Source organism: Gavia stellata, chromosome 14, assembly GCF_030936135.1.
Source record: "Gavia stellata isolate bGavSte3 chromosome 14, bGavSte3.hap2, whole genome shotgun sequence".
Lineage (NCBI taxonomy): Eukaryota > Metazoa > Chordata > Aves > Gaviiformes > Gaviidae > Gavia > Gavia stellata.
The window spans coordinates 11,153,270-11,170,909 of NC_082607.1; the positions used below are offsets into that span (position 1 = coordinate 11,153,270).

General features: G+C 43.3%; 2 protein-coding genes across 3 annotated transcripts in view; one reads left to right on the forward strand and one right to left on the reverse strand.

Moving 5' to 3' along the window:
- Positions 1-12,461, reverse strand: part of TEX11 (testis expressed 11) — a 36,166-nt gene extending 23,705 nt beyond the window's left edge. The window contains 10 exon segments of the mRNA XM_059824348.1: positions 165-222; positions 1,718-1,803; positions 6,318-6,398; positions 7,897-8,016; positions 8,096-8,176; positions 8,645-8,724; positions 9,913-9,997; positions 12,117-12,347; positions 12,349-12,390; positions 12,393-12,461. Of these exon segments, the coding sequence (XP_059680331.1) occupies positions 165-222; positions 1,718-1,803; positions 6,318-6,398; positions 7,897-8,016; positions 8,096-8,176; positions 8,645-8,724; positions 9,913-9,997; positions 12,117-12,347; positions 12,349-12,390; positions 12,393-12,461 (933 nt within the window).
- A 285-nt stretch (positions 12,462-12,746) lies between these two features.
- LOC104259715 (nuclear cap-binding protein subunit 2) lies at positions 12,747-16,277 on the forward strand. Of its 2 annotated transcripts, none has more exons than XM_059824470.1 (4): positions 12,747-12,870; positions 13,121-13,302; positions 14,135-14,273; positions 14,952-16,277. In XM_059824470.1, the coding sequence occupies exons 1-4, from the start codon at positions 12,784-12,786 to the stop codon at positions 15,048-15,050; spliced, it is 507 nt and encodes a 168-aa protein (XP_059680453.1). In that variant the 5' UTR covers positions 12,747-12,783; the 3' UTR covers positions 15,051-16,277. The 2 variants fall into 2 exon arrangements, with proteins under 2 accessions (XP_059680453.1, XP_059680454.1); XM_059824471.1 differs by having other exon boundaries at positions 13,121-13,160; positions 14,152-14,273.
- Positions 16,278-17,640: the final 1,363 nt, after the last annotated feature.

Genomic DNA, 17,640 nt, shown 5'->3' on the forward strand with positions numbered 1-17,640 from the left:
TCACAGCAACTGAACTGGCAACTTTGCCAAACTTCAGAGCAGACACTACTAAAGAGGAGGCCAAAGAATCACTGGTCAGGTTGGCACAGCAGAGGCAGATGATACAGTGGATTCAAGTCAACAAAATCCTCCTATTTGTAAACAGCAATTTCTCCATTTCTTACCTGCATTTCTTTGCCAACAGAGTATTTCGCGTGCATCTTCCCAATGTCATAACTCTGGCTATCAATGATAAGTCAAAGTTAGCATTAAATAGGATGACAGACATAAATTCAGCCAGTCTTCTGATATGTGCAACATTCCTATCCTTTCCCACTTCTTAACTAGTTAGAAACCACATAAATCACAGAAACTAATCTCAGCACTCACTCTTCCTAGAGAACAGAAAATTTTTGTTTTCTTTCTAAATCCTCACATTAGAAATTGTACTCAATCACTTTCTTCAACCTGTTGCACCACCTTCTGTAACATCTTCTATTCAAACATTTCAGTAGGCTTTGTAAGTTTTAAGCATAGGGGTTTTGAAGAACCAAGTGTTCTCATTCTCACCTGAATATATAATATAGTCACACACAAAAGTTATACATGACCTGGTCTCAAGATCACAGCAAATCAATACCAGAGACAGAAACAGAACCTGGGAGTCATGATTCCCCATTGTTTTTCTAAAAGTTAAATGATAGCACAAAGGACCACCCAGGAGAAAACGCAGTGGTAATTCCACAAAATCAGATTTGATTGCAAATGCTGTGAAATGAAGAACTGTTAGAAAGAAAAACAGTAACTAGGCATGTGTTTCCTCATCTAATATATTCTCAGTACAGGGAAATCTTAACCCACTAGATGGAGCTACATGTCTTTCTCCAAATTATTATTTGCATTTCGCAAAGGTTTATTTCCTCCTCAAATTTTGTCATCAGGACTTGGTATTTAATTTTCCACAAGAATAAAATATAAAATAATCTCCAAAACACCAGCTGTAATTAATTGTAAGCATTTCTACAAATCCTCTTTGACAACATATGTGACCATAACTATTTTGAATTTGGTATGTTGCCATTTGCTTCTGACTATTTAGAAGAAAAATAACAAGAAGAAATAAAAACAAATTTTCTGAGCTGAGGCTGTGACCTTGGCATGAGGGTACTCTTCACGACAGCCTACATTTTTTCTTCCTTAGTAATACCACATTACTTATTTGGATCCTACCCAAACCATCTCTAAACTATTCCTTTTTCACCTTGATGTTTGTGTCTTTCATCAGTCAAGGACTTGCTCTCAGTGAAGCACCTCCTTTATGAGAAATTCAAACACTGTTTAAAACAAATCCATTTAAAACCAGTCAGAAAAATTAATCTACTCTTTTCCAAAGTTTTCAAATCCCTTCACTATCATTTACGAATGGCACAAGAACTGGCAACAGCTTCTTCATAAAAATAATCTCTTTGGAAGAAGTGTTAGGGAGAAAATTGATGAGAACCATGGAAAGACGACTTCCATTCTGATGACGTGAAAATCAATGTGGAAAGCAGACATAAATGTTAGGCAACAGAGTAAGACAGTCACTAAGTATCTGATCAGCTAATTTGGTTTAGCTAAAATCTGGTATTCAGACCTTTTTAATTAAACCTCTACCTTCCCTTACTCCCCTCTCTCCTTCTCACATGTTTTTACATCTCAAAAGCAGGATTTTATTTTGTTTGCCTTTGCACATTACCTGAGCCAGAAGGAGCTCTGTTCATACCTCTTCCATTCATAGGTTTCCACTCCAAAATTGTAACAGAGGATTGACAGGTAACAGGTCTGCAATAAAAGACTCCTGCTTCTATAATGCTCTTGTAGAAACATCATTAGATCTATGGCACTCCAGTCTCAGGTTCTTTAAAATGCATTTTACTTTAAAGATATATCCACTGTTATAATTTCTGACCTTATACAAAGAGATATTGAACATGACTAAAATGGAATCATAATTGTGTGGGAAAGCATCATTAACCAGTCCAGGACATGCAAAACAGCAGGATTCTTGAAACACATGTGGTAGAATAGTTCCTCAAGAAATCACGCTGAAAGCACTAGAACTGTGTAAACAAAAATTAAAACTTGAGAGGAAAAACTGGAATATTACAACTTCATTTTTAAAAATGACAAAAAAGTTTTACATAGTTAAGTGAAGAGGACTCTACCTCTTCTTCCCAGCATGTCTCTGAGGTTAAAAAAGGAACATCCACATTACAAGTTTTAGGAGAAAACTGGTTTTGAATGCTTGGTTATTCAGAGCACTGTTGCCTTCTGCTTTATCAGTCAGCCCTGACAATGTCTGTTCGTAACAACTTGTCTTTCCTTTGAAATGATTTGCAGTTGTCATATGTTGTCCAAAGAAGAGACAGAAAAGTCATTTTATATATCAACAGGTTGCCAATATTTACACTCATTTTGTCTCTACAGTAACTTTATTTTCCAAGTATAAACTATGTTTCTTGAAAACGACTACAGATTTCAAATCCTCAGGCAAGAATGAGAGAGGTAACACAACATCTTGCTTCAAATTTATTGTTTATCTCATTGCAACCCAGAGACAAAAGCACAGATTCAGCATGCATGAACAAAAACAACCAATCACTCTCAGCTGTGAAACCCTTATTTTTCATTAATTCATTTGTGAACATTTTCTTTCCAGAACAGAAAGTTTACTGTATTGAGAGGGTTGCAAATTGTTTAGCATAATGCTGTAGGCATACTGTGGCATACCCCAGTCATTTACTTGCATGCTTGGAAAAGAAGTATTTAAAAGGATAATTAAAATACTATTTCAGTGAATTATTGTGTTCCAGGCGTCAAGCGTAACACTAAATATTCCCATAAACCTGGCACCTCTCTAAACAACAAGTGGCTGGAACAATTCTGGCATTTCACCCTGTAGGGCAAGAGTTCCCAGCTATGGTTCATAGACGACAAGCTGCAAATCCTCTCCAGCTGATCAGTGGTACCATACATTACCATAACGCAACAAATCTCCTTGTGATACACTGCAAGTGGTCTGTGGTACAACGGGAGCCTGGTAGAGTTAAGGACTGATGGCTACCTAGTGATCCAAAAGTTTCGAAGTCACTTAGCAATCACTAGCTCTTCCCTTTTTTCTCTTTGTTTAAATACCACTCTTTAAACCAGAAGTAAATTGCATCTCTCATGATCAGAAACCTTTTCCTTGCCTGCATCAGTGCTCCTGGTTTGTGAAGAGCATTCATCATGAGAAGTTCAATATTATTTAATGGAGGAGTTTAAGCGAAAAGCATGAAATCCATTTAAAATTAAATGAGGAACAGTAATGCAAAGATCCTAGCAAGCACTTTCAACAATTCACAGTGAGAAGCTCTGCTCTTATTATACAAATCAAAGCTAGATCCCTGCAACTGACTTCGTCACTCAGATGCACCCAACAAGGCCTGCAGATCACAAAAAACAATTTAAAACTGGTTGGTGTTTAACTGGTTAAAAACCCAATTAAACTTCAACCGTATTTCCTATGTTTCCCTTTCAGAATTTACATTTACCCCTTTGATTTTTACTACCTGTACCAGAGACAGGTACAAAATGTTTCCTAAATATTGTGAAAACATTAAAGTAGGCAAATGAAAATAAATGTGGGGAAGTTTATTCTGATATAAACATATTAAGAGTTTTATCCTTGCAAACAAAGAACTAGTCTGCATATGCTAGAGTTTGTTTTCTGTGAACATTGTTCTATGACACAAGAACTACAAAAAACAGTTTAGTGCAATGGGAAGCTTCCATTCATAGCTCTAAAGCTTCACAGAACCACAGAATCACTAAGGTTGGAAAAGACCTGTAAGATCATCAAGTCCAACCATCAACCCAACCCCACCATGCCCACTAAACCATGTCCCACAATGCCTCGTCCACACGTTCCTTGAACACCTCCAGGGATGGTGACTCCACCACTTCCCTGGGCAGCTTATTCCAGTGTCTCACCACTCTCTCAGTAAAGAAATTTTTCCTAATATCCAGTCTAAACCTCCCCTGGCACAACTTGAGGCCATTTCCTCTTGTCCTGTCACTAGTCACTTGGGAGAAGAGACCAACACCCACCTCTCTGCAACCTCCTTTCAGGTAATTGTAGAAAGTGATAAGGTCTCCCCTCAGCCTCCTCTTCTCCAGAATGAACAACCCCAGCTCCCTCAGCCGCTCCTCACAAGACCTGTGCTCCAGACCCCTCATCAGCTTCGTCGTCCTTCTCTGGACACGCTCCAGCACCTCAATGTCCTTCTTGTAGTGAGGGGCCAAAAACTGAACACAGGATTCAAGGTGCGGCCTCACCAGCGCCGAGTACAGGGGCACGATCACTTCCCTGGTCCTGCTGGCCACACTATTTCTGATACGGGCCAGGATGCTGTTGGCCTTCTTGGCCACCTGGGCACACTGCTGGCTCATATTCAGCCGGCTGTCAATCAACACCCCCAGGTCCTTTTCCACCAGGCAGCTTTCCAGCCACTCGTCCCCAATCCTGTAGCGTTGCATGGGGTTGTTGTGACCCAAGTGCAGGACCCGGCACTTGGCCTTATTAAACCTCATACAATTGGCCTCGGCCCATCCATCCAGCCTGTCCAGATCCCTCTGCAGAGCCTTCCTACCCTCCAGCAGATTAACGCTCCCCCCCAACTTGGTGTCGTCTGCAAACTTGCTGAGGGAGCACTCAATCCCCTCATCCAGATCATTGCTAAATATATTAAACAAGACCAGTCCCAAAACTGAGCCCTGGGGGACTCCGCTTGTGACCAACCACAACTCTCTGGGCTCGTCTGTCCAGGCAGTTTTTTACCCAGCGAAGAATACACCTGTCTAAGCCATGATTCGCCAGCTTCTCCAGGAGAATGCTGTGGGAGACAGTGTCGAAGGCTTTACTAAAGTCCAGGTAGACAACATCCACAGCCTTCCCCTCATCCACTAGGCGGGTCACCTGGTCATAGAAGGAGATCAGGTTGGTCAAGCAGGACCTGCCTTTCATGAACCCGCGCTGGCTGGGCCTGATCCCTTGGTTGTCCCTCACATGCCCTGTGAGCGCCCTCAGGATGAACCTCTCCATAATCTTCCCCAGTACCGAGGTCAGGCTGACAGGCCTGTAGTTCCCTGGATCCTCCTTCCGGCCCTTCTTGTAGATGGGCGTCACATTGGCAATCTTCCAGTCGTCCGGGACCTCCCCTGTTAACCAGGACTGTTCATAAATGATGGAGAGCGGCTTGGCAAGCTCCTCCACCAGCTCCCTCAGCACCCTTGGGTGGATGCCATCAGGCCCCACAGACTTGGAAGAGTCCAGGTGGCATAGCAGGTCGTTAACTGCTTCCTCCTGGATCATGGGGACTTTATTTTGCTCTCCATCCCCATCTTCCAGCTCAGGGAGCTAGATACCCTGAGGACACCTGGTCTGGCTATTAAAGACTGAGGTAAGGAAGGCATTAAGTACCTCAGCCTTTTCCTCATCCTTGGTGACCATGTTCCCCCACCCCGCATCCAGTAAAGGATGGAGATTCTCCTTGGCTCTCTTTTTGTTGTTAATGTATTTATAGAAACATTTGTTGTTATCCCTTACGACTGTGGCCAGATTGAGCTCTAGCTGGGCTTCTGCCTTTCCAATTTCCTCTCTGCATGACCTAACGAGATCCTTGTACTCTCTTCTTCAGTTGCCTGCCCCTTCTTCCAAAGGTGATAAACTCTCCTTTTTTTCCTGAGTCCCAGCAAAAGCTCCCCGTTCAGCCAGGCCGGTCGTCTTCCCTGCCGGCTCTTCTTACGGCACATGGGGACTGCCTTCATGAAGATGAAGATGTGTACTGAGGATAGTGATAGATTTGCATATCAAAGATTTAGTAATTCAGCTCTTCTTGTCCCATCTGTCTCCAGGCAAAAGTTCACATGGGTACAAGTGAAGAAGCAATATACAAGATCAAGATGTAAAATGCACGTGGTTCTGTAGAAGATTAGGTGGCATATTCAATTTAGAAATCTTTTTACCTTGCTTGCTAATTTGTCTTCTCTCATTCTTTAGGAAGAGTTTATCATTCTATTTCAAATGATAAACTATAAGAAACCAGGAAAAAAAAGGAAAAGAACTTTGAAGAACAAACCTGCTGTTTTCATGCAAAATTTTTAGTAGGAAAATCTCAAAGCAGCAACCAATAGAACAGACACACAGTACAGAGTACTTTTCAAAATGTTGTATGGCATACGTCATTCTTTAACATATAGAGAGGAAAGCAGATTTTCAAGGTTTGGAACGATAAAGAAGGGATGATTTCACTTACCTCTTTCGGCAATTTCATCAACATATCTTTGCAGCGCTGCATGCACATCACCGCCTTCTGAAAATCCCCTTGAGCAACTGCCTAAGAAAGCAGTAGAGCATGCCAACAAACTGTTAGTGGGCAACTTGTCTTTAAAATTAATTAAAAGACTGATTCTCTGAAATAGGACTTGGGCTTTTCACATTCAGTAAAGCTAGGTTTGAGATTAGGTATCTGTCCTTACAGTGCTACAATACTTCTGTGTATTTCTATATATTGCCAGATGATAAAGACATCCAGAAAACCACTGCAGTCCTTAAGTAGTACGAAAAGGCCAGATGCATGGGACAAGTTATTTCAGATGTTAAGATGATACAGCAGTTCAGCAAATCTTAAACCACCTCTCCAATAACTTAAGGTCCTCTTTTGTCTCCATGATCAAATTAAACATTTTGGCCACTGCTTTGGCCTGTTTAGGGAAGCTCTTGAGAATTTTGGGGACAGTACTCCCCTTCTAGATACTGAGGTCAGTGGTGTTATCAACAAACACAGGCAACTACATTTTCTCATATTTACACTCATATGTCTATAACAGTCTATAGCATTGATAAAGTACTCAGAAACTTCAGTCAGGCACAACAATGCCTCACAAAACTTAGAATTTCTAAATTACATACTTAGAATTATCGTAATTTGTGTTGTTGATCCCCTAGAAAACCATTAGCACTTTTTCAGACCTCTCATACTGCACTAGGCTTTTTTTTTTTATGTAATTATCAACACGATTCTTACCTCACTGTATGATGCCAGAGGTTAAGACTTTAAAGAAAATATCAAATGTCATGGAACTCACTGTTTCCAGATCTTTTAATTTTATACTGATTCTCCCACTGTTTAAAGCCTTTATACGTGGAAAGCAGCATGTATGAGGTCATGGAAGAGAGGGTATTCATGTATGGAAAGATCTCTGTCTGATGGCATATAATATTAATAGCTTTGATGATCGTGAGTTTGCAAAGTCATGAAAGTTGTAAGTTACAGAAGACTTTGCACATGTGGCTTATAGTATCTACTTGTTAGATACAAACCCAGGCTATCTGCAGCCATGATAAATACTACCTTCATATACTTTCAAGCAGCCTAGCTGCAAATACTAGCGCAGTATGATCAGTGTTCCAAAGTGACTAGCCTTGCTGTGCATATGTTACACGAATGCAATTTGGGGGACCCAGGCTCTACACCGGTCCTATCCCCCTTCTTCAGTCAAGCACAGGACACTTTGGAACTGACACATTTATGATTCGGAAAGGCAGCTGTTTGTTTTATAAACAGCCATGCTAGCCAAATCAGAGCAACAAATGTGAACTAGAAGATATAAACACCACAGCAGAAATTACTGCGATAAATTAGGCAAATTAAAAATCATTAAGCGATTGCAACACTGAATGCAAACACAAGATCTGCTATCTTCCATCTAATTGAAGGAAATATATCCCTCAGCAAGTCTTCAATGCCAAGCATTCATACGTCTAATAACTGGGTCAGAGTTTGCCCTCTATACCCCAAGTGACTTATAAGGAAAACTGGGAAGAACACATACTGATTCAGCCTGATAAGAGAGTACTTTGAAGAGGTTCTTCTCCACATCAGCTTTGTGCACATGAATATCTGCTTCACCATCGCTCCCCTTAAGTAACTTCGCATACAGTTTTTCTATACTCTGAAAAACAAAGCATAGGCATCACCCATGGAACTTACAAATAGGTATGTTTATAAGAGATTAAAACCGGAGAACTTACATTCATGGCAATCTCTAGAAATCCATCAGCAAGATCAGCTTTTCCAATATCTATCCATCCTTTCCCAGTTTTCATAGACATCTGAAGGAGAAAATTATAAGTGCTTTGTGAAAATATTGTCACTGTCAAGAAAGGCAATGTTATGTGCATCAATGAGATGAGTTCTATCTAACATAGGAGAGGGGTATTTCAGCTCTTCAATTTCTGACAACTGCCTCACGTCTGAATGAAGTCCTTAACATTCAGATGCAGCATAAGACTTATGGTGCCCTACTAGACAATATTATAAGATACTGAAATAAATTAATATGCTGCTTATGTAACATTTTACCATATGACAAAGATGTGATACCAACCGCACTGTCCAGAAATTCCTAACTGCACTGGCTCAGCAAGGTATCCCTGTGATAATACAGTTCCCCCTTCAGTGTGTATATTCCCCAGAACTACAAGTATATTTCACTCCCTTTCCAAAGCAATGGTAATAGGGTTTGAAGGCTTCCCTTGGTGATCAACTGTTCTTCATTGCTCACCCACCATTAGCCTTACCAAAATCTGTCTTCGAATAGTTCCCTCTGGAGGATCACTGCCTTCACAAAGGCACACCAGTTTGCAAGCAACAAACCGTACTGCAAGAAAACAGTGCAGATATTCATAAGTTCCCTTTTCTCATTTTTTTTTATTTATTTTGAAAGTCAGGCCCTGCCATATCTGAAAGATTGCTTGCCATTTTAAATTACAAGAGAGAAATACTTGAAAGCTTCAGGAGTCAAAGCAGTCTGAATTTTACCCAAGCTGCTTAAAACTCTTTTTAGGCAGTAAGAAAAAAAAAAATATATTCTCATCAAAATACCTGTTAAGCATTTTAGAGAGAGTTTAAGCTAAATACCTGGTATTCAAAGACTTAATTACATTGCAGGTGCTTACAGTACATGTCTTGAGAGCCCCAAAACAGCCTTCAGCAAAATAGGGAAATGAAGCTTAATAATCTTTACATTTTCAAAGTAAAAAGCAAAAACATTTTCAGGCCCTCCTTATACTTCAGGGATGGAAAAGACACCACTTAATGTATTTAAAATAGCCTCTCCCTGGCCCTTCAGCTGTGATACAAGATCTGAGAACATTATGCTCTACAATTACTACTTATTTTGTGTAAACTTACCCTTTTCCCTTTACCTGATATTACTTATATGATGCAGATTATACGTAATTTTGACTATAATCCCTCAAGACAAAAATGTAGGCCAGATATTGCAATCCTGCAGAACCACATAAAGAACAGGTTGAGGGAAAAGGCCAAAAGCTCACTTCTGCTTTCTCCCAACCCTGCTCCTGGCTCCAAGCAAACCCACCAGCTGTGTACCCGGCTAAAGCAGCAAAGTAAAAAGAGGATTTAGAGTTTTTCTGTATGTAAACGTTGATGAGATAGTTACATTAAAGAAACAATCTCACTTGATATAAATAAAATTTACATCTATGTTATTTCCATACGTTTTTAGATTAAAACCAGACACTAGAAAGCAAATTATAGCTTCCTTTGGTCACATCACCTCTTTACTGATGCTCTGGCATGGAAAGGGGGAGGGATAAGAATGCCTACACTGATTCCGTGTCAAAAGGAATTTACTCTTACACCAGGATGCTCCTTCCTAAACTGTTTATACAAGCCTAGCTGTGTATTTTCCTTTGTCTACACCCTACCTGCAAAGATCCAAACAAATCTACAGCACTACATATATGCCTGTCAGCGGAGAGTTTTTCCTTTTCATGCTATAGCACACAAAACACATTTAGGAAGGTATAGAACATATACGTACGTTTAGCTCTTTGCTCATCATTGACAACAGAACCCATGTGTTTGGTCACAGCCCAGTTCCACAGGCTTACTGCACCCTCTTCAACCTGAGTAGGAGAATTCCATTAGATTTAATTTTGTCCTGGATTTAGGTCACATTGAAATTTACTACTGGAAAAGGAACCATCTTTCATGTGTACCACAGTAATGACCTGTCCACATGTCTGTGCAACTTCCTGTTACATTGGAGTCAAAGGTGTGCGTTTTCCATGAAACTGTTACATGATCCCACAGGGAGATCTGGGACAGTGACCTGAAAACAGGCATGCTGAATGGACCACATAGCATTTCTTCAGCTAAAAGTACAGATCATTCTTTTCTATAGATCCACCATGTCAGAAGAATTATAAGCAGCTGGCAGGAAGCACATACTCTTTTCATAAGCGTATTTCATAAGATATATTCAGTCTTAGACTATTTCACACCTTCTAAAAACATGAGAGCACTTCTAAGATGAAGCAAGTTAAGAAAGAACACGACTGTAAATCCAAGACCCGAAACTAAAAAGAACTAATTAATCATATGACCAATAGCACATATATGTCACATCATCCATCCCTGCCTTCATCCAATTTGAAATTATGCATAATAGCCAATTCTATACGTGAAGTGGTGGACTTCAGAAACATTCAAATATGTTCCTAAACAAACCCCATTAAGCTGCCGTATTACTGAAATGTCCTAACCTACGTTTCTATCAAGTCTTTTTCCAAACTTAGCAAAACATGACCTCACTTACCATATCCATCTGGGATGAAGTTTTCTCATAAACACTCAGAGATACAAAATTTGTGCAATAGCACATCACCATGTCCAAAATACAACTGATTCACCATCAGCTTACAAAATAACATTATGGACATTTTAAACAGATGTTGAAAAAATTGAAGGGATTGTAAAAGACCTGTAAGAATTGTATCAGGTTTGAGAATGTATTTATAGTAAGGCTTCACCTCTTTTGCCTATCAAAAAGAAAACTAAGTACTTTAATTATTTTAAATACCTACATCAGGAAACTTCTGATACTAGCAAACAAAGAACAAAGGCTACTGAATATATATTCTTGTTAAAAAGATTATGCAGTCCCACATAAAGGCAATAAGCTCCTTTAACAACCCACCTTGAAGGGCTGCACTTTCCATCACTTCAAATCCTAGTTTCCATGGCACATCTTGCCTACAAATACGCTCTTGCCTAACTAGGAGACATTTTATGGCCCCTTTTATCGAAGAGATAAGATTACAATTTAATGGTTTCTCCTTTCTTTAAAAATAATTTAGCCCAACTGATTCAGGAAGTACTGAAGGATACCAGTTTTATGCTCCTATATTTTTCAGATTGCACTACTCATGCTTTCTGTTGTGACACTTGCTAACCTATCTTGCTCCTTGTCACAAATTTAGGACTTTCAAAATCAGTCTTCCTTAGATAATTGTTATGAGTTAAATCTCCCTTCAAAATAAAATTTTGGAGAAAAAGCTTGGACAATATCTCAGCTGGTCTTGTTCTTATTCCAGATTCGTGTATTACTCATCAGACTTCTTTTTGAAAAAGGCCTTTTAAAGCAGATGTTTACTATTTTATAAGTACTCCTCTAGTAGAAATACACTGAAGGAAAAACCCCTAAAATTAAAAACATTATAAACAACAACCTAATTCACTCTTACCATGTATGAAAATTAGTACTTCCCACTCTAATATTACGCACTGGGTTTACCAGGCAGTTAAAACGACATGTTTGGTTTTTTCTTCCTCGAGTATCTACTATCATTATCAAAGTCCACGTACAGGATGAAAAGGACCTCTCCTCTGATCCAGTACCAAACTCTTAATGCATCAGCACTCTATGCTGGTATTTTTACTTGAAATTACAATTAGATACAACTAGAAAATTGAAGTAATAAAAACCTTAACATTACTAAGACACTAGTAACTTTTCCCACTATGATGCATGCTTTTAGACTTAGGATCAACATTTTGCATTGACTTTTTAAATGTAACATTTTCCACTTTAGTTTGGACTTTCTCGCTATTGGGTTAAAAGATGAAAACACAAAGTTCTTTATTTACACGCCAACAGCGCTAGACTTTAACGTTTAGCTTCACCGCAAACGACGGGAGGCAGGAGCACGTGCTCGCAGAGCTGCAGCATCCGCCGCCACCAACCTGGGCGAGCGCTGCTGTGTAGTGCGAAGCACATGAAACCCCTGTTTCTTCAGGCGAGCTGGAGAGGGGCATCGGGCTGGGATGCCGGGGCTCTACCTCAGCCATGCTCCCATCCTCCTCCGAGATGCTCCCTGCGGCCTGGAAGAGCTCCTCGGTGAGGGCGGCGATGCGGGACGGGGCCTCCTCCCTCAGCAGCTCCCGCACCAGCCCTGTAGGACAGGACGAGAGTGGGGGCGTGAGATATGGCCCATCAACAGGCGGCGGCTGCCAGACCCTTAGCGGGAAGGAAGCCCCCAGCCCGCGGCAGGCGGTACCTTCCACCCTCGCCAGCCTCCCTCCCGCCATGGCCGGAGCCACCCCACAGCACCACCCGCGCACTGCGAGGAGACAGAAAACCGCCGCTGCGCTTGCGCACCGCCCGCCCCGCGCGCCCACCGCCGCGGAGCATGCCGGGCCCGGCGCCATGGCTGCGCCGAACCTAGCCCTGCCGGTGACTCCGCGCGCCGATTGGCTGTCCGGCACTACCGCCCCGCCTGCCCGCCCCGAGTGACAGGCGCCGGAGCCAATCAGACGGCGCGGCGGACTGACTCCCCCGCTTGCTGTCCGGTGGGCGCCGCGGCGGTTCTGGAAGGATCGCGGGAGCCGGGCCCGGCCGGGCGGAGGCGAGATGTCGGGGCTGCTCCACACCACGCTGAGCGGGCTCAACAGCGACTCCTACTGCGAGATAAGCCAGTACCGCGACCAGCACTTCCGGGTGCGCCCGGCGGCCGGGCCTGAGGCGCGGGGTTGGGGGCGGCGGGGCCCGAGGCAGCGGAGCCCGGCCGGGGCGGGGAGGTGGAGCAGCGCCTGAGGGGGAGGGCTGTGGCCGGGGCAAGGCGGTGCGAGGAGCCGGGGAGTGGGAGGACACCGGATCTGCGGGGCGGCGGGAGGTGCCCGCCGGGGCCTCGCGCCGGGAGGGGGGAGCAGGCATGCTCACCCCTTCTTGTGTTCCCCTCTGCTCTCAGGGTAGCAGGCAGCTGCAGGAGAAATCCCTGAAAATTTCCTCTACGCTCTATGTTGGCAACCTGTCCTTCTACACCACCGAGGAGCAGATCCAGGAGCTCTTCTCTAAGTGTGGAGACGTCAAGAGGATTGTCATGGGGCTGGACAAGATCAAGAAAACCCCCTGTGGCTTTTGCTTTGTCGAGTATCCTTTTTGGCTCCCTGCTACTGTCAGCCCATGTGTGGTTGCCACCCTTAGTTCCTCTCTGCACAGCAAGCTTAGCTGTACTGCGGTGGAAAACCTGAAAAGGAATGACAATCAAGTGCTTTCTACCAAGCACTTCCCTTCCAACCTTGCTACTTCCCCATCACCACCTTGATTGAGAGACAGAATGTACTGTGCTGTAGGTGAAATGTTCTACCACTGCTGTACTTTCTGGAGGTGGCAGAGAGCTCCTTTAATTTGTTAATTTCTTTAATGATTTTTAGGGACAAAATGAGAACTGTTACAATCGTCAGTCTGAGTTCTTGCGTGGCCAGAGCACGCGTTCACTTTGTCACCTTAACTTTACACCAGAATGAAGTAGCAGAATAAGCCATGGCAGTATTCCCAAGCACAGGGTACACGCTTGTACAAGTTGTACCGCAAACTGTCTTTGCAAAGCTATCCTGTGAGGCCTGCCCCTCTTGTTCAAATTCAGTCAAGTTTCACGTATTATAAAAAGGCATATTACAGATTTCTTGCCCTTAGCAAGGCTTTAACGTGCTTGTTTCATCTACTAGTGAAATAAGCGATCCAAAGCTACTTCTTGTCTGTGCAGGTACTAACGTTGAAGTTCAGAATCCTTCCTGAGTGGGAGCTGTTTTTAGCTTGGATTGATATGAGTGCAGTTTTTGATCCCATAGAGAAGAGCGGGAACAGTAGAAAAGGCTGGAAGGCAGGGGTTTTCTGCTTCTCAAATACAATAGTTCTCTTATTTTTTTGGTTACAGGGAAAATAAAAAAGCACTCTTAGTTCTCCTTATAGTATGCTTCAGATACTACACAAGAGCAGACGCTGAACACGCAATGCGATTTATCAACGGCACACGACTAGATGACCGCATTATTCGAACTGACTGGGATGCAGGGTTTAAGGAGGGGCGACAGTATGGAAGAGGAAAGACCGGAGGACAGGTAAAGGCAATACCAGTTCATACCTTGAATTTGATCCCCCTAAGACTGTGTACTGCTTTGTTAGTTTTGTCTTAGGCAGAACAATGTGTAAACTGTAAAGACCTGATAATGAACTTTAGCCACTCCCAGATTGTTTTCGTAACTGGTGCCTGGTGTTAAAAGCTAGAAATAGAATCTAAGGCCATTTCCATCTAGGACTCCAAACTTCCTACAATGCAAGCAGAATGTTCCCTAATCTAAGCTACTACTCAAAGTGATGCAGAATTTGAATGGAGGGGGACAGCGTAGCTGCTAGGCCAATCCCATAATGCAGCAGTTTGCACCAGTGCAAAGGTGACGTTCCTTTGCAGATATCCAGGGTGGAGGGGAGAAAATGTTCTGGAGGCCAAGCCTGGCAGTTAAGACAGCTGGACTGCAAAGCTGAATGAAAATAGTTTGGGGTCTTCTTTGCTTCTTGTCTAAAAAGACCTCAGCCATCAGATAAATCCTCATGGGTCATTTTCACCACCATTACAACCTTTTTAGTGGATTATTTGAAGAGATTTCAAACAAGTCAGAGTGCTTCTAACCTGAACTTTGGTTCCCCACCAATCGAGGAAGGAGGGGATGATGATTCTGAAGTCTAGCAGGAGACAGGTAGTGCAGGGTACTAATATCTGTGTTACTGCTGTGCCCCAGGTGCGAGATGAATACCGGACAGACTACGATGTGGGAAGAGGTGGCTTTGGCAAGATCATTCAGATGCAGAAGGCAAATCATCAGCCTGCAATCTATTAATTGCCTCATGGGTCCTAGCTCGTAGAGGACTCTGTCCTTCCAGAGCTAGCCCTATTCTCGCATTTTGGATTGGGGTAGGGAGTGAGATCCAAGTTCCAGCAAAAGGTGACCCTCCTTAGACTGTGGATATACATGTATTCATTCCCCCTTCCTTCTGGGCTAGAGAGGATGTTCTGTGCTGATACAGGGCAACAAGGGAAAAAAAAAAAAAAGGACAGCTCTGCAGGATTCTGGGTAAGAAGAAACACAGCATGTCACACGGACCTCGTGCTATGACATACTCTTCACGTTGCAGCTAAGCAGGTGTCTTCCTCCAAGCTGCGACTGCAGCCGTGGTTGCTCTCAAATGGAACTTCTTAAAAGCTTACCACCATCGGAGCCGTCCAGGTGCCTGGGCACCTTGTGGGGATGCACAAGAGATTCAGGTTTCTAATTTACAACCTCATCTGCTTACAAAGCAGTATCGCTGATTGGATGAGAGAAATGGAACAAGGTCTTACCATCCACTTGGAGGTGTTTGTCTGCATATCTAGCCCTTGGGTTGGTCAGGGCCTGCAGAGCATTTCTCTTTATGATGCCCCCAGTGCTGCCTGGCTTTTCAGATCCTCATTGTTCGGCGTGATTTTGTTAAAAGTTTCTTTTAATTTTTTAAATAAACAGTTGTATTGGGTCTGGCCGAGATGGAGTTAATTTTCCCCCAGCAGCCCTCATAGTGCTGTGCTTTGTATTGGTAGCTAGAAAGGTGTCGATAACACACCAGTGTTTTGGCTACTGCTGAGGAGTGCTCCCACAGCATCAAGGCTGTCTCCAGTGTTTCCCACCCTCACCCAGTAGGCTGGGATTGGGCAAGATCTTGGGAGGGGAGAGAGCCAGGACAGCTGACCCAAACTGACCAAAGGGATATTCCATACCATATGACATCCGCTCAGCAATAAAAGCTAACAGAAAGGAGGAGGAGGGGCAGGGGCATTCGTTATTAACGACGTTTGTCTTCCGGAGCAACCACCATGCATAGTGAAGCCCTACTTCCTGGGAAGTGGCTGGACGTTGCCTGCTGATGGGAAATAACTAATCTTTCGTTTTCCTTTGCTTCCATGCGTGGCCTTGCTTTTGCTTTATTAAACTGCCTTTATCTTGACACATGAGTTCTTTTCCATCTTATTTTCTCCCTCTCTGTCCTGCTGAGGAGGGGAGCAATAGAACAGCTTGGTGGGTACCTGGCAGCCAGCCAAGGTCAACCCACTACAGTCCTTTTTGGCACCCAACGTGGGGCCTGAGACAATGGCAGTTTTGTATTAAGCATGCTATAGCTGTAGTAGTTATGAAGTAGCAAGCCTCTGTGCGGGTCACGGAGTTTGTTGGCTGCACTGCTTATCTCTTTATTTTGCTGAGCTTTGGGAACGTGTTAGTACAAACAATGGCTATGTGCTTTGCCCTGAATTGATGACCTTGCTGTGCCGAGGGAGCTATTTTGTGGAGAGGATGAGGGAATACATCTCCCTCTTCCTATCCGGGATTGACATGGGTTGTTTTATTATGCAGGCTCCCGCGGTCCTTGTTCACCCTTACGTGAGCTGTTTAATACTAATACTGTTGACATATTATGGGGTTTGTGGAATCTGGTGTCATCCTGGTGTAAGAGAAGACAACTTTTGCGTGAGGCAATACTGAAACATGCCCTGAGGCAGCCGGTCCCTGAACTGGCAAACTGACGCACCACCTGATAGAAGGGTGCCTTGCCTACCCCAATGAAAACCAGCAGCTCGTAGCACTGTACTGGGGTTTGGACTGTGCTTACTGAGCCACAGCTCAGTACTATCAGAGGACTGTGGTTAAGGCAGGGGCCCAAACCACCTCTGAGAATACCTTGACTGAGACTGGAGTGTAAACTACAACTGAGGACATGATAGTAGAGGTAGGAACCCAAACAATAACTACACTTGTCCCAGTAGTGAAAAAGAAACAGTGGACAAGGAGGTAAATGGGTCCATATCATTGATTAGTAGGGGAGGAGGAAGAAGAGGAAGAGTTTGATGAAGAAGCTGGTCCTTCAGCAAAGAAATTGGAGGAAGGAGTGAGATAATTCAGACAAGAAGCAGAAACTACCTGGTCTCCGACCTCATCAGAACTTCAAGACATGCAGAAAGATTACAGCTGCCAGCCAGGTGCATGGATTGCTGCCTGGCTGCTCTGGTGCTGGGATAACAGGGTCAACAGTCAGCAGTTGAACGGTAGAGAAGCCCAGCGGCTGGGATCCTTTGCTAGGAGCCAGGGAATTGAGAGAGGAATTGGAAAAGAGGCAGCAATTAGCAGTCTCTAGAGACAGCTCCTCTCAAGTGTGAAGGCAAGGTACCCATTCAAGGAAGATCTTGTGAACTCCCCAGGAAAGTGGACTAGTGCAAACAAAGGCATCCAGTACCTGAGAGAATTAGCAGTGCTGGAAGTCATCTACAGCGATCTAGACAATTATGAGGTCCCCAAAGATCCAGAGGATGTCCTGTGCACACGGGCCATGTGGACGAAGGTGGTTCGAAGTGCCCCAGCATCATATTCTAACAGGTTGGCAATGATGTTTTGCCCAGATATGGAT

What these genes read in the sequence shown, in the direction of transcription:
- LOC104259715 (XM_059824470.1), top strand. Translation starts at nt 12,784, where the DNA reads ATGTCGGGGCTGCTCCACACCACGCTGAGCGGGCTCAACAGCGACTCC. An exon ending in ACCGCGACCAGCACTTCCGG is followed by an intron (nt 12,871 to 13,120) that starts GTGCGCCCGGCG and finishes CTCTGCTCTCAG; the next exon opens with GGTAGCAGGCAGCTGCAGGA. An exon ending in TGTGGCTTTTGCTTTGTCGA is followed by an intron (nt 13,303 to 14,134) that starts GTATCCTTTTTG and finishes AGTATGCTTCAG; the next exon opens with ATACTACACAAGAGCAGACG.